The sequence below is a fragment of the Hyperolius riggenbachi genome, chromosome 3, assembly GCF_040937935.1.
Source record: "Hyperolius riggenbachi isolate aHypRig1 chromosome 3, aHypRig1.pri, whole genome shotgun sequence".
NCBI classification, from domain to species: domain Eukaryota; kingdom Metazoa; phylum Chordata; class Amphibia; order Anura; family Hyperoliidae; genus Hyperolius; species Hyperolius riggenbachi.
Window position 1 is genome coordinate 59279570 of NC_090648.1, and position 16014 is coordinate 59295583.

The 16014-nt window shown below is 42.3% G+C and overlaps 1 protein-coding gene across 1 annotated transcript in view; it reads right to left on the bottom strand.

Moving 5' to 3' along the window:
- The window catches only part of LOC137562131 (zinc finger protein 585A-like), a 66202-nt gene that overhangs the window by 48042 nt on the left and 2146 nt on the right, over positions 1-16014 (bottom strand). The window contains exons 2-3 of the mRNA XM_068273463.1: positions 4266-4326; positions 1701-2597 (exon numbers count right to left, since the gene is read on the bottom strand). Coding sequence (XP_068129564.1) covers positions 1701-2597; positions 4266-4326 — 958 coding nt within the window. The remainder of the gene's footprint in view (positions 1-1700; positions 2598-4265; positions 4327-16014) is intronic.

Genomic DNA, 16014 nt, shown 5'->3' on the forward strand with positions numbered 1-16014 from the left:
CACATAATTTAAATTTATATTTAAAAAATGGCCAGGTTTCCATGTACCAGCTGATCACAGTTCACTTAATTTGTGATTTGCTTAATACGTCACCAAAAACAATATACATTCTGACTGTCCTGTGATCTCTGATGGTGGATTAAGCTTCTACGGGGTGCATGAAGCTGCAGTAATTTTGCTGTGTGCAGACAGTGCATGGCAATATTATGGTAACTACCAGCAGCAGGTTACTCGAGTACCATGAGTCATACTGATAATGGAACTCATGGTAACCTGCTGCCGGTAGTAACGATAATGGGGGTGAGTTTATGGCCTTGCATTATGTTATATATATGGAGCTAAGTATGTGCACCCCACTATTGGCCTCTGACGAAGCAGGGGGACCTGCGAAACGGCTGTCAGGCCGCCTTTTTGTACCTCCATGTGCCTTGCTATACTGTACCTGTTGGAATAAAAATTCACTGAAGCATTGAGACTGGTGCCAGACCTGCTTTTCTTCTCGGCTATACTGTGTGATATCTTCACCAGCTTTTCTTCTCGGCTATACTGTGTGATATCTTCACCAGGTAAAGAGCACAGTCTGCTCGGTAACTATATTCCGACTGCCATCTCCAGCCTCCTTCGAGTGCCAGTCATCTGCAATCTTTTCTATCTAGTAACGATAATATTGCTGTGTGCTGTCTGTGTACAGCAATATTACTGCAGCTTCATGCACCAACCCCCAATTCACATATGTTTAAGAATCTTTTCTACTTATCAAACATCATAATCCTGTGATGTTACAGCAAAATGTTCATGAACCATTTTAGCCGAATGGATGTAACCATCACATCTATTTGGCTGCTGCTGGGCTACTGCGTGCTCCCACGTGCAATTGCGTCAGCGCCCATGTGCTCCTGTGCCGCCCCCCCTCCCCTGTTAGCCTGGAGATCACTGAATGAGAACATAATTCCCATTCATTGATCTAAGTCTCTAGCAGAAAGACCGACGGCTTCTTATCAGAAGCCGCAGTCTTTCTGAGAGAAAAAAAGTTTCCTGTCCTCCATATACTTCCTGGAAGTGAGTGCGTTCGCTTCCAGGTCTAAAAAAAAGAACATTTTGACTGTGGCCATCTTGTGGCCAAATAGTGAAGCTACATCCCCTTCACTTTTTTATTAAATAAACACATATTATTACATTTAAAATAAACTGTTTACCTCCCACACCAATTATTACCCAAATACATTTTTTAATTAAAAAAAAATACAATTAAAAAAACAAAAACAAATAGTTACCTAAGGGTCTGAAATGTGTTCATATGCATGTGAAGAGGGTGTATTACTAATATTTTTTTAAATTATAAGTTGGTAGACAGTGATGGTGTAATAACCGGGACAAATGGGCAAATAAAATACATAGGTTTTAATTATGGTAGCATGTAATTTTAAAGCTATAATGGCCGAAAACTGAGAAATAATGATTTTTTTTCCCCCATATTTTTCTTAATATTCAGTTAAAATGCATTTGGAAAAAATAGTTCTTAGCAAAAGGTACCAACCAAAGAAAGCCTAATTAGTGGTGGAAAAAAACATGATATAGATCAATTCATTTTGATAATTAGTGATAAAGTTATTGGCGAATGAATGGGAGGTGAAAATTGCTCGGAGTGGAGGCATAAGGTGAAAAATGACTGAGGGCTTAAATGGTTAAACACAGTTTACAGGCTCACATCCACTTGCTCATGTTTCTTCTGATGATTTCTCAGAGATGACTGGTGTGAGAAGCTCTTGTTACATTCTGAGCAACTAAATGGCTTTTCTCCTTTGTGACTCTTCTGATGCTGAGTAAGATTTCCCTCTTGTGAGAAACATTTATTACATTCCGTACATTTAAATGGTTTCTCTCCTGTGTGAACCCGGAGATGAACAGTGAATGCTTGTTGAGTGCTGAAGGACTTTTCGCATTCAGAGCAAGAAAACAGTTTCTCTCCAGTATGAATCCTCTGGTGATGTATGAGCCTTGACTTCATAGTAAAACTTTCTTCACATTCTGAGCAAGAAAATGGCTTCATTCCAGTGTGAATTCTTTGGTGTAAATTGAGATATGATTTTCTGGTAAAAGATTTCTGACATTCAGAGCAGGAAAAAGGTTTCTCTCCAGAATGAATCCACTGATGACTAATAAGGGATGCCTTATCAGTGAAAGATTTGTCACATTCTGAGCAGGAAAGGGGCTTCTTTCCAGTATGAATCATCTGATGCTTTGCAAGTTTTGACTTCAGAGAGAAAGATTTGTCACATTCTGTGCAGGAAAAAGGCTTCTGTCCAGTATGTATCATCTGATGAATCCTGAGGCATTCCTTCTGACTAAAACATTTTTGACACTCAGAACAAGAAAATGGCTTATCTCTGGTGTGGATCCTCTGGTGTCTTTTAAGATGTGACATTAGACTGAAACGTTTCTCACACTCTGAGCAAAAATATGGCTTCTCCCCAGTGTGGCTCCTCTGGTGTCTAATAAGCTCTGATTGATAAGTGAAGCTTTTCTCACACTCTGAGCAGTGATGCAGGTTGTCTCCTCTGTGACTCATCATGTGCTGATGGGAATACTCTTTGCTCCTGCAAATGAAGATACAGTATATAATATTGTTACTATATGCCCAGAAGCTCTTACAGCGTATCAAAGAAAAAAAAAGGTCTATCATAAAACTATATTTCAGATGATAATTATTTTTAAAGTGAACCTAAACTGAATAATAAAAAAGAGTTTAACTCCCCTGGGGCTTCTACTAGCCCCCAGTAGTCGCCCTGTGCCGGTGCCAGGACAAATGATCCTCCAGTCCCCCGTAGCAACTCAGTTTCTTTTTGGTGACTGAGCCAGTCTGTGGCCACTGCGCCAATGCGGCCCTGCCAATTGCATACTGCACATGCACATGACACTCCCGGAGATGGGTGCATGATCAAGGATGCGTGCAGCCAGGGCCGCATAGGCACAGTGGCCATCAAGTGCCGAATACAAAACTGGGCACAGAGAATTGGTTTGTCTCTTGGCGCAAGCACAGGGCAGCTGCAGGGGGCTAGTAGAAGCCCCAGGTAAGGTAAACTCTTTTTTCTGGATTCAGTTTAGGTTTCCTTTAAGACACTTGAAACACTGCTTGTTTCATATCACATAGTCATTCACAAGAATTACACAGAAAAATTGTGATCTCAGAAAAATACAGTTTGAATAATTTGCTCCAAATAATTCCACCTATTGCACATGCTGATATTGTATTCAGAAATACATTAATTTTAATAAGAAATCCCAGCTGTGGCATGTAGATATCAATTAATGCCCTCATCACTTAAAGGATACCTGAGCTGAGCTGGTACAGAAACATGTAACAGCTATATGTGAGTGTGGAGAGGTGTGCAGATGCTAAGAACCCCTCCCCTGTGCCAGCGTCTCCTTCCATTGTGCAGTACAATGGTCTTGTTCCATAAGCTTGGTTGGTGCCCTTTGAAGTGGACATGCCATGCTGCATATGCACAGTATGTCTGGTCAGCAGCCTTGTAACTGCGCTCCCTGCATGCACACATGAAAGAAGACAAGTAGGGAGCGCAGTCACGCGGCTACTGTACATGCACAGCATAGTATGTCTGGATCAAAGAGTGCTGACCGTGGTATCCATGGTTACAGAACAGGGCCATTTACTGCACATCAAAGGGAGGGAGATGTGGCAAGCATCTCAGCACCTCCCCACATACAATTATACCATTCATTTACTGTATCTGTACCATCAGGTATCCTTTATGTTAAAAAGTTTGCATGGCCAGAATATAAGAACAGATACAATATTATCTCATAATTGGATTGTTTGCATGCAGAAAACAAACAAACAAACAAAAACTATTTAGATTTGTGCATTAGAGGAATCATTTAGACTGACATGAGATGAACAAAAACAGCAGAAAAGATATAAAACACACATTTTTTTCACATGTTCTTTTACTATAAAACAAAAATATTATGAATATATTGATATATTATTGATATGGTATATTTGGACAGTTTAAATATATCACACATTGCTGGATGCACCACAAATATGTTTATACACCAAAAAAAACAACATTGATTACATGATGTGCACTATTTAAAAGAAACCAGGACAATGTAAAATAAGTTTGCATACATACATAAAGGATGCACATTAGTCCCACAGTAAAATGCCCTGTAAATGTATTTTTCCTATGTAGATGTCACTTACAGTAGGTAATAATAACTGACAGCTCTGAAGCTCTCACCACCAGGTTTTAGATTTGTCTCTGTCCTTATGAGGTTTTCTCAGTATTATCTTTATGATCCCTGAAGAGAAGTGCACCAAAACAGTTAATTGGCAAGCACACTTTGTTTGTAAAATCCGGTGCTGTTATAGAATACAATGTAAATGTGCAATTATGGGGCACTGAGTAATTACATTTGATACTGGGGCTCGGCTATTATATAGCAGAACTCAAGCTATTGACACAGCAAGTGGTGAGGTGGGCAGTCAGCAGTAGGGACTGTGGATTGGGTACAGAGCTGGTGATATAGCCGAGTACCTTTATTGGCTATAAGTATATCGGAGTAATGTTACTGGCTATGATAAAGCAGAAGACGTGAACTATAGAGGCTATAGTTAATTTTTGGGGTTAATTTTACCATGGTTAGTGTTGGGGAGAGGGTAACAAGTTAAGCTGAAGCATAGTTATAGTTATAGGGAGGTTAGTGTTTGGGCATAGGGTTAATATTAGGATCTGGCTCAGATATGGGAGAGCTAGTGTTATGGAATAGGGTAGTATGAGGCTTGATTTGATAATGTTAGGAGGTTAAGCTTATTTTAACATTAGAAGTGTAAGAGATAGTTAAGCAATGATAAAAATGACATTCAAATTACTGATGCTAAGCTGTTATTACTATATTCTTAACAATAGCAATAACAATAGCAATAACAGCAATAGCAATAACAGCACCAAAATGAACACAAGTCTCTTTTACTTATATGCAAAGTGCACTCTCCAGCTGCCAGAATACTGTGCCATGAGGTAGCAGGCTTGTTGGTATTTTGGATTAGGTCCTTGCCCAGGAGGACTTTATTTTTTATTAGCTCATACCACTTACCCTCAGATGACTCTGAGTACTGTGCCCTTGGCCACTCATTGTCAGCTCTCCCCTTCTCTATTATCCCTTGCCAGTCAGTCTTTAGTTCTTATCTGATTTCTGCTCTCCAAAATTTTTGATTGTTATACCTCTCTTTTAACATGTTACTTTATTACTGTTTTTAAAAGTAACCTATATATTGCTTGATGACTGGTTACTGAAGTCTGATAGACTGTACATTCCTCATCATTTCTCATTTGTTTATCAAATTCTCTTTTGCATGTGGTATTTATTCAGACTCTTTAGGCCTTATGCAATTCACTTTTTCTCCCGAGTTTTCTCCTAGGAGATATTTTTTCATCTTCGATTTAAAAACACTTTTTAGCACCTTGCAATGGAAAAAGTAGCAAAAGTAGGTGAAAAAGTACTGTCAAATTATTTTGAGTATTTGCTTGCTTGCTGGTGGTTTGAAAGGCATTTATTTACAAGTTGTTAAAATATAACTTTGGAAAAAACTCAAGTGAAAAAGTGAATAGCATGTATGTACAATAATAATATGTACAATAAGGTACATATTATTATGTACAATAATAAAGTTTACACTTTATTTTTAAATCAACAAACTAAGTTGACTTAAAGAACACTTGTTAACAAGAAGTTTAATCTCTTAACCACATACAAAAAAAAAAGTATAGCCCAAGCCTAACACTAGTTTCAATGTTTTCCTTATAACAGGTTCACTTTTGTACAGTATAAAAACCACACATGTCTCCAATTATAAGAGTCAAACTTACTAGTTTATGTATTATCAAACTTATTAACGTAATTAATTTTAAAAATACAAACTAAAGAAAGCAAAATAATACAATACAATCCTAACTACAATGTGTTTAGACTAATATTAAACTGAGTAAAGCAAAATGGTCATAGTTACCTGGTAGGATGTAGTCCCGTAAATCTCTGTGATTCTGCTACCTGACTTAGTCCTGAGTCATCTTATATTTGCTTCTCCTCCATTCACTTGCATGTGGTTATTTTTCATTGGTTAAAAAGGGCTTATAGTTAACAACAAAAGGTGTGTTTACAGTAGTATTAAAGGGCAGTTTCAACGTATTAAAGGGCAGTTTCAACGCCTCTTTATTTACATAACCCCCACCCAGCAAGGTGATAACATCATTAACATGTCACCGTACAAACAAAGGGTAAATGGAAGAAGCTGATCAAAGTTGGAGCTTTTTCAATAGAATAACAAAAGATGTAGCCACAATTCAGAGGTCACTAGATTATGGACAGTTTCAGTGTTCTATGCATACATAATAATATGTTCAATACCTAATTCCCCAAAAAACTTGGAAAGCACTCTCCTCAAAATCTATTCATTTATGTTTTTGTATTAATTTCTTGCTCTGACACTAAAACATACAGTATTTCATATCTTCTGAATATATTAAATACTTGTATACCACAACACAAAATTATTCTTCCTACTTTAAAAATGTGTTAGCTATGCTATCAGGTGACCTCCCCTCATTAGATAGATTTCATACTTATACATTTAACTAAACTTTTTTTTTATATTAAAACAACTTTTAAAATTAAATAAGAAAATAAAAAATACTCTTCACTCTCATTTGTTTAGCTTAATTTTCGTTTCTAATTTTAAAAAAGCATGCCTGCTGATGTTACAATTAATCACTCAAACCAGACTGACTTGGACACAGCCACATGTGTTAGTTTTAATAAAATGCTATTTGTATTGCCCGGGTAATCCATGCAGGCTATCCTCTAGGTTTTTTGTTATTCTTGCATTTGAGTCCATTTTATTCTATGCAACTTTGAGAAATAACATTATTTAATAGACTACTGGTTATTACAGGGCCGGGCCAAGGCAGAGGCATGAGAGGCTCCAGCCTCAGGGTGCAGTGTAGGAGGGGGTGCACAACTCACTCAGCTACCATTCCCCTCTTGTGTTTGAAGCAGAGAGAAATAAGAAAAGGGCATACATGGCAGTGACTGCGAGACAGATAACTAGAAATTAAGGTATTGAGGGAGTTGGGGGCCCTGGGACGCCTCTTACTCCAATAGCAATCAGTGTGTGACAGCTAGGGGGTTTTCCGGAAATTCTAAAAGTAAAAAAAAATTGTTAAACTTAGAATGCAAAATGCTTTGTGCAGCACTGATCTGTGTTTATTGCAATTATATATACATATATATTTTTTTTTTTTACCAAAAGTGTAATTTCCAATCAAATTAAAAGTACTTTAGGTTTTCAATAGTCAATCATTTGTAGTTGTTGCTAATAGGAAAACCGCTAATGGGAACGCACCTTTCTAATATTTTATCAAAACCTCCCTTATGCCACCAAAACAGCTCAGACCTATGTACGGATTAAAGGGGCACTATGGGGAAATTCTTTTAAATTTAAAATATGTGCAAACATACAAATAAGAAGTACATATTTTCCAAAGTGAAATGAGCCATACATTACTTTTCCCCTATGTTGCTGTCAATTACAGTAGGTAGTAGAAATCTGACAGAAGTGACAGGTTTGGACTAGTCCATCTCTTCATAGGGGATTCTCAGCAAGGCTTTTATTCTTTATAAAGATATTCCCTATAAATGATTTAAACAGTGATGCTGGCCTGATTCCCTGCTTGCTACACAGTTTTTTGGCAGTTGGACAGAGCAACTGCCATTCCCTAAGTGCTTTTGAAAATAAATAAATCCCTGAGACTCCCCCATAAAGGGATGGACTAGTCCAAAACTTGTCACTTCTGTCAGATTTCTACTACCTACTGTAAGTCACAGCAACATAGAAGGAAAGTAATTTAGGGCTTATTTTACTCTGGAAAAAATGTACTTCTTATTTGTATATGTTTGCATATATTTTACATTTTAAAATTTTCACCAAAGTGCCCCTAGGTCCAAGGCACCTTTAAAGGTATATTATGATAACTGGCTCCAAAATGTCTGCAGCAGAGCCAGTTAGGGACATGACTGTATACTATCAAACAAACTAGTAAATATGTTAGCACAGTACAAATACTTAAAATTAGTGATGGGCAAAAAGTCCAAAATTCTTTTTGCATTAATTTTTGTAAAAATAATGTTAAATTTGATTTTTGAGCAAAAATGCTATAAAAAATACATTTTGTTCTTTTTTGCATTTTTTGTGCTTTTCGCAAACATTTGCGGTCAAAATTTTAGTTGTAAAAATATCGATTTCTACCTTTTCACTGTAAAGTATTAATTTTTCACATTTCACATTTTTGCAGTAAACATTTTCACAGTAAAAATATCGTTAACATATTAATTTTTTTGCATTTTTGTGAGAAAATGCAAAAATACAAGCTAAATAGTGACATTTTTCCTCAAATGGAAAATAGCATTTTTGATGTGAAAGTTACTTTGTTAAAAATTTGCAAGCGAAAGTGCTCAACATGTAAAAATTAATATGTTAAAATAATACGGAAACTAAATTGATGTAATTAATAGAAAAGTTATTCCTGTACAGAGTTCACAATTAGAATTTACTGATAACATTAAAGATTAAAACACTGTCAGCGCAAACATGACCTCAGCAAGAGAGGTGGGGTCACAGAGAAACCACAGCATTTTGCTGTATACCAAAAATGAGGACCACAGGCTTACACCCCCCTAGTGACCAGGCAATTATTTACAACTTAGTGCTGCAGCTTTAACAGCTCACTGCAGAGCCAAACAACTTAGCACACAAATGGATCTTACTTCCTTTTTTTCACACTTGTAGGCCTTTCTTGTGCTGATCTCTGATGGCTGCTACCATCATTAATTTATTTAATTAACCACTTGATGACCCAGCCTTTACCCCCCCTTAAGGACCAGCACTGTTTTAGAAGATCTATGCTGGGTGGGCTCTGCAGCCCCCAGCACAGATCAGGGTGCAGGCAGAGCGACCAAATCGCCCCCCTTTTTTCCCCCCTTATGGGGATGATGTGCAGGGGGGGTCTGATCGCTCCTGCCTGCCTGAGGTTTGTGGGGGGGCACCTCAAAGCCCCCCTCCGCAGCGAAATTCTCCCCCTCCCTCTCCTACCTCTCCCCCCTGGCGGATCGTGCTGCACAGGACGCTATTCGTCCTGTGCAGCCTGTGACAGGACGTCCCTTGTCACATGGCGGCAATCCCCGGCCGCTGATTGGCCGGGGATCACCGCAGCAGCGCCGTACAATGTAAACAAAGGAGACATACGTCTCCTACATTTACATTTAGTCTGCGAGCCGCAATCAGCGGCTCGCAGGCTATTCACGGAGACCCGCTCTGTGATCTAACAGGAAATGGCCGCTCGCGCGATCGGCCTTTCCTGATTAATTAGGGAGGCACCTGCACCTGATGTGCGTCGCTGGTCCTCCAGCTACCACTTTGCCGCCGCACGGTATGAGTGTGCGGTCGGCAAGTGGTTAAAAAAAACATTTTTAAAAAAAAATTATCATAGTTAACTCTCCCTCCCCCTTTCCCCCCTAAATTGGCCATAGACTGTGATCCATAGGCTTCCCTTCCTCTCATAGGCATCAGCCTATGAGAAGACTTAGATTGCGAGCAGCTCGGAGGGACAGCTAAGTGCCCCCTGTACAGCGCTATGCTAGATCACAGCGCTGTACAGATGTAAACGAACAGGGTTTTTATTTTTTTCTTAACAGCCCTCAAGCCGCAATCCTGGCTTGGCAGGCTGATCACGGAGCTCCGCATTTCTGCAGGGAACGATTGCACATGCGCGAGCACGTTTCCTGCTAATCTCCACTTCCAGGACTTGATGCCAATCAGTGTTAGGTGGTCCTGGTAGGTGGTCCTGGGGGAGCCATCTTGTGACCGCAATAGGTGGTTGCAAGGGCGTTAACACGTGTTTTCTCATTGAAATCAAGGCCACTGTAAAAAATGCATGTGTAAAAAAATGCACCACAATGCGGCAAAACACTTGCAGGGAATCAACTGCAATTTCTGCAGGTGCAAGTGTGATCCCTTCCAGAAATATGTTGGTGCTTTATAAATACAATAAATAAATAATAAAATAAATCTTTACAACATCACACACAAAAACCTTGTTTATTTACATTACTAAGGATCCATTCAGATACTAAAGTTTCCCCGGCATGTATTGAATGTTTATCTTACATACAGTATATGCTTCACCTGAGCTTATTTGAAGAAACAACACCTGCATATAAAACCAACTTAAAGGAATACTATCGATACCCAAGTGTTCTAAAATGACAGTGTGCAAATAATGTCTAAGTAGCTGTGTAAACATTTTCCTACTTTTCATGTTAAATATCAGAGGCAAAAACTGTAATTTATTGAGGGTAGGATTTAGCTATATTGGGACAAATCAATTGCAGAAGGGGTGTCTGATATGCAACTCTGGCTGTGCATTGAAGCAGACTACAGAAAGCAAATCTCAAACATATCAAACTCTGAAAGCAAATACTGTATGAAATGCTGTGAGAATTAGTTACATTTCCTCTGCTCTCTTCAGACACTTCAGTCAGAAACACAGGACACAGGAGCTGCAGCTGTTGAGCTCTCTCTCTCTCTGTCACACACAGAGCTACAGTTAACCGATCAAGTGTGAGGGGAATTTCCCCTCTCCTCATGCCTCAGTCAGCCGTCAGTTTTGGCGTCAGTAAACTTTGAAAGTATTTTGCTAACAGTAAACAATGAAGTTGCTACTAAAATGTATACACCAGTACTTAGCAGCACTTCCCAAACAATTACTGTGTCAATTGAAAAAAATATGTGAATCAATAGTATTCCTTTAAATCTATTAAAGTGCTAGAAATTCCTCCTCCTTTGCCTACTGGGGAGTTGTGTCTAATGCCAGCAATGAGAAAATAACACTCTGCATTTAATTGCTCTGCATTTAATTACTCCGAATCTGTCCTATAACAGCTCCAGCATATGCCCTTGTGCCACAAAAACTCAGACAAAAATATTGATCAAGAATCAAGATCAGTAGTAGTGAGCTGTTCTCTGGGTTGACATCAAAAAGCCAGTGATGGCCAATCCTGATTAATACTCTTGCCTGATTTATTGTGGCACAAGCGTATATACGCTGGAACTGTTATATGACAGATTGAGCCTACAGAGCAGAGCAAGGTTATTGTAGGGGGGTCGGGGGAAAATGAGCTGAACTTACCCGGGGCTTCTAATGGTCCCCCGCAGACATCCTGTGCCCGCGCAGCCGCTCACCGATGCTCCGGCCCCGCCTCCGGTTCACTTCTGGAATGTCAGACTTTAAAGTCAGAAAACCACTGCGCCTGCATTGCCATGTCCTCGATCCCGCTGATGTCATCAAGAGCGCACAGCGCAGGCCCAGTATGGTCTGTGTCTGCGCAGTACACTCCTGGTGACATCAGCGGGAGCGAGGACATGGCAACGCAGGCGCAGTGGTTTTCTGACTTTAAAGTCAAAAATTCCAGAAGTGAACCGGAGGCGGGGCCGGAGCATTGGGGAGTGGCTGCGCCAACACAGGATGTCTGTGGGGGACCATTAGAAGCCCCGGGTAAGTTCAGCTCATTTTCCCCCGACCCCCTACAGTATCCCTTTAAGGCTCGTACACACATCATACTGAAGCCGACGACGGGTCCGTCGGCACCTCCCGCTGGGTGCGTTTACAGCAGACAGTACAGCATGTGTACAGTCTGTCGGTGGACTGATAAGGCTGTTTAAAGGAGCTCACAATCTAATCCCTACTATAGTCATATGTGTATGTGTGTATCATGTAGTGTATGTATTGTAGTCTAAGGCCAATTTAGGGAGAAGCCAATTAACTTATCTGTATGTTTTTGGGATGTGGGAGGAAACCGGAGTGCCCGGAGAAAACCCATGCAGGCACTGGGAGAAAATACAAACTCCTTGCAGATAGTACCCTGGCTGGGATTGAACCTGGGACCCAGCGCTGCAATGCAAGAGCGCTAACGTGTGTGTGTGTGTGTGTGTGTGTGTGTGTGTGTGTGTGTGTGTGTGTGTGTGTGTGTGTGTGTGTGTGTGTGTGTGTGTGTGTGTGTGTGTGTGTGTGTGTGTGTGTGTGTGTGTGTGTGTGTGTGTGTGTGTGTGTGTGTGTGTGTGTGTGTGTGTGTGTGTGTTTGTGTGTGTGTGTATGTGTTTGTGTGTGTGTGTGTGTGCGTGCGTGCGTGCGTGCGCGCGCGTGCGTGCGTGCGTGCGTGCGTGCGTGCGTGCGTGCGTGCGTGCGTGCGTGCGTGTGTGTGTGTGTGTGTGTGTGTGTGTGTGTGTGTGTGTGTGTGTGTGTGTGTGTGTGTGTGTGTGTGTGTGTGTGTACAATCTCTCCATATTACGCAACTGCTCATAGATAGGCTGACACCGTCACATGGCCACATAATCCCTATTATACTCACCCACAATGCTGGTGCTGTACAAAGCTGCAGGATCGCACCACCACATACAACCATACTGCGCACTATACTCACCCACAATGCTACTGCTGTACAGAGCTGCAGGATCGCACCGCCAAATACAACCATACAGTGCACTATACTCACCCACAATGCTACTGCTCTACAGAGCTGCAGGATCGCACCACCACATACAACCATACAGTGCACTATACTCACCCACAATGCTACTGCTGTACAGAGCTGCAGGATCACACCGCCAAATACAACCATACTGCGCACTATACTAACCCACAATGCTAGTGCTGTACAAAGCTGCAGTATCACACCGCCTTATACAACCATACTGCGCACTATACTCACCCACAATTCTAGTGCTGTAGAAAGCTGCAGGATCACACCGCCAAATACAACCATACTGCACACTATACTCACCCACAATGCTAGTGCTCTACAGAGCTACAGGATCCCACCGCCAAATACAACCATACAGTGCACTATACTCACCCACAATGCTACTGCTCTACAGAGCTGCAGGATCACACCGCCAAATACAACCATACTGCGCACTATACTCACCCACAATGCTAGGGCTCTACAGAGCTGCAGGATCGCACCGCCACATACAACCATACAGTGCACTATACTCACCCACAATGCTAGTGCTGTAGAAAGCTGCAGGATCGCACCGCCAAATACCGCCATACTGCGCACTATACTCACCCACAATGGTACTGCTCTACAGAGCTGCAGGATCGCACTGCCAAATACAACCATACTGCGCACTATACTCACCCACAATGGTACTGCTCTACAGAGCTGCAGGATCGCACCGCCAAATACAACCATACTGCGCACTATACTCACCCACAATGCTAGTGCTCTACAGAGCTGCAGGATCCCACCGCCAAATACAACCATACTGCGCACTATACTAACCCACAATGCTAGTGCTGTACAAAGCTGCAGTATCACACCGCCTTATACAACCATACTGCACACTATACTCACCCACAATTCTAGTGCTATAGAAAGCTGCAGGATCACACCGCCAAATTCAACCATACTGCACACTATACTCACCCACAATGCTAGTGCTCTACAGAGCTACAGGATCCCACCGCCAAATACAACCATACAGTGCACTATACTCACCCACAATGCTACTGCTCTACAGAGCTGCAGGATCACACCGCCAAATACAACCATACTGCGCACTATACTCACCCACAATGCTAGGGCTCTACAGAGCTGCAGGATCGCACCGCCACATACAACCATACAGTGCACTATACTCACCCACAATACTAGTGCTGTAGAAAGCTGCAGGATCGCACCACCACATACAACCATACTGCGCACTATACTCACCCACAATTCTAGTGCTGTAGAAAGCTGCAGGATCGCACCACCACATACAACCATACTGCGCACTATACTCACCCACAATTCTAGTGCTGTAGAAAGCTGCAGGATCGCACCGCCAAATACAACCATACTGCACACTATACACACCCACAATGCTACTGCTCTACAGAGCTGCAGGATCGCACCGCCACATACTACCATACTGCGCACTATACTCACCCACAATGCTAGTGCTGTACAGAGCTGCTGCATCGCATCGCCAAATACAACCATACAGTGCACTATACTCACCCACAATGGTACTGCTCTACAGAGCTGCAGGATCCCACCGCCAAATACAACCATACTGCGCACTATACTCAACCACAATGCTAGTGCTGTACAAAGCTGCAGGATCGCACCGCCACATACAACCATACTGCACACTATACTCACCCACAATGCTAGTGCTCTACAGAGCTGCAGGATTGCACCGCCAAATACAACCATACTAGTGCACTATACTCACCCACAATGCTAGTGCTCTACAGAACTGCAGGTACGCACCGCCAAATACAACCATACTGCGCACTATACTCACCCTCAATTCTAGTGCTGTACAAAGCTGCAGGATCGCACCGCCACATACAACCATACTGCGCACTATACTCACCCACAATGCTACTGCTGTACAGAGCTGCAGGATCCCACCGCCAAATACAACCATACTGCGCACTATACTAACCCACAATGCTAGTGCTCTACAGAACTGCAGGATCGCACCGCCAAATACAACCATACTGCACACTATACTCACCCACAATGCTAGTTCTCTACAGAACGGCAGGATCGCACCGCCAAATACAACCATACTGCGCACTATACTCACCCACAATGCTAGTGCTGTACAAAGCTGCAGTATCGCACCGCCACATACAAGTATACTGTGCACTATACTCATCCACAATTCTAGTGCTGTACAAAGCTGCAGGATCGCACCGCCAAATACAGCCATACTGCGCACTATACTCACCCACAATGGTACTGCTCTACAGAGCTGCAGGATCGCACTGCCAAATACAACCATACTGCGCACTATACTCACCCACAATGGTACTGCTCTACAGAGCTGCAGGATCGCACCGCCAAATACAACCATACTGCGCACTATACTCACCCACAATGCTAGTGCTCTACAGAGCTGCAGGATCCCACCGCCACATACAACCATACAGTGCACTATACTCACCCACAATTCTAGTGTTGTAGAAAGCTGCCGGATCACACCGCCAAATACAACCATACTGCGCTCTATACTCACCCACAATTCTAGTGCTGTACAAAGCTGCAGGTTCGCACCACCAAATACAACCATACTGCGCACTATACTCACTAGGGATGGGACGAATCCACAATTTCTTCGAATCCGAATCCGGATCCGAATCTAAAAAGGTTCTCGAATAGCTCGAACCTTTCGAATCCCGAATCTAACGAATCCTGCGCATAAGAATTGTGCGATCCATGGTATAGTTGCCCGCGGTATAGGTACCCAGGCATAGGTGCCCGCAGTATAGGTAGCTAGGTAAAGGTGTCTTCAGTATAGCTAGCAAGGTATAGGGGCCTTTCACTATAGGTTGCAAGGTATAGGGGCATTCAGTATAGGTTGCAGGCAGGGCCGGGCCGAGGCATAGGCTGGAGAGGCTCCAGCCTCAGGGCGCAGTGTAGGAGGGGGCGCAGAATTCATTCAGCTGTCATTCCTAATTGTGTTTGAAGCAGAAAGAAATAAGAAAAGGGGATACATGGCAGTGACTGCATGCCAGATAACTAGATATTAAGGTGTTGGGGAGGTTGTGGGCCCTGTGGCGCTTCTTAGTCTAATAGCAATCAGTGTGTGTGACGGCTGGGGTGGGAGGGATGGAGGGGCGCACTTTTATGTCTCAGCCTTGGGTGCTGGAGGACCTTGTCCCGGCTCTGGTTGCAGGGTATAGTGGCCTTCATTATAGGCAGCAGGGTATAGTGGCCTTCAGTATAGGTAGCAGGGTATAGGGGCCTTCAGTATAGGTAGCAGGGTATAGGGGCCTTCAGTATAGGTAGCAGGGTATAGGGGCCTTCAGTATAGGCAGCAGGGTATGGGGGGCTTCAGTATAGGCAGCAGGGTATAGGGGCCTTCAGTATAGGTAGCAG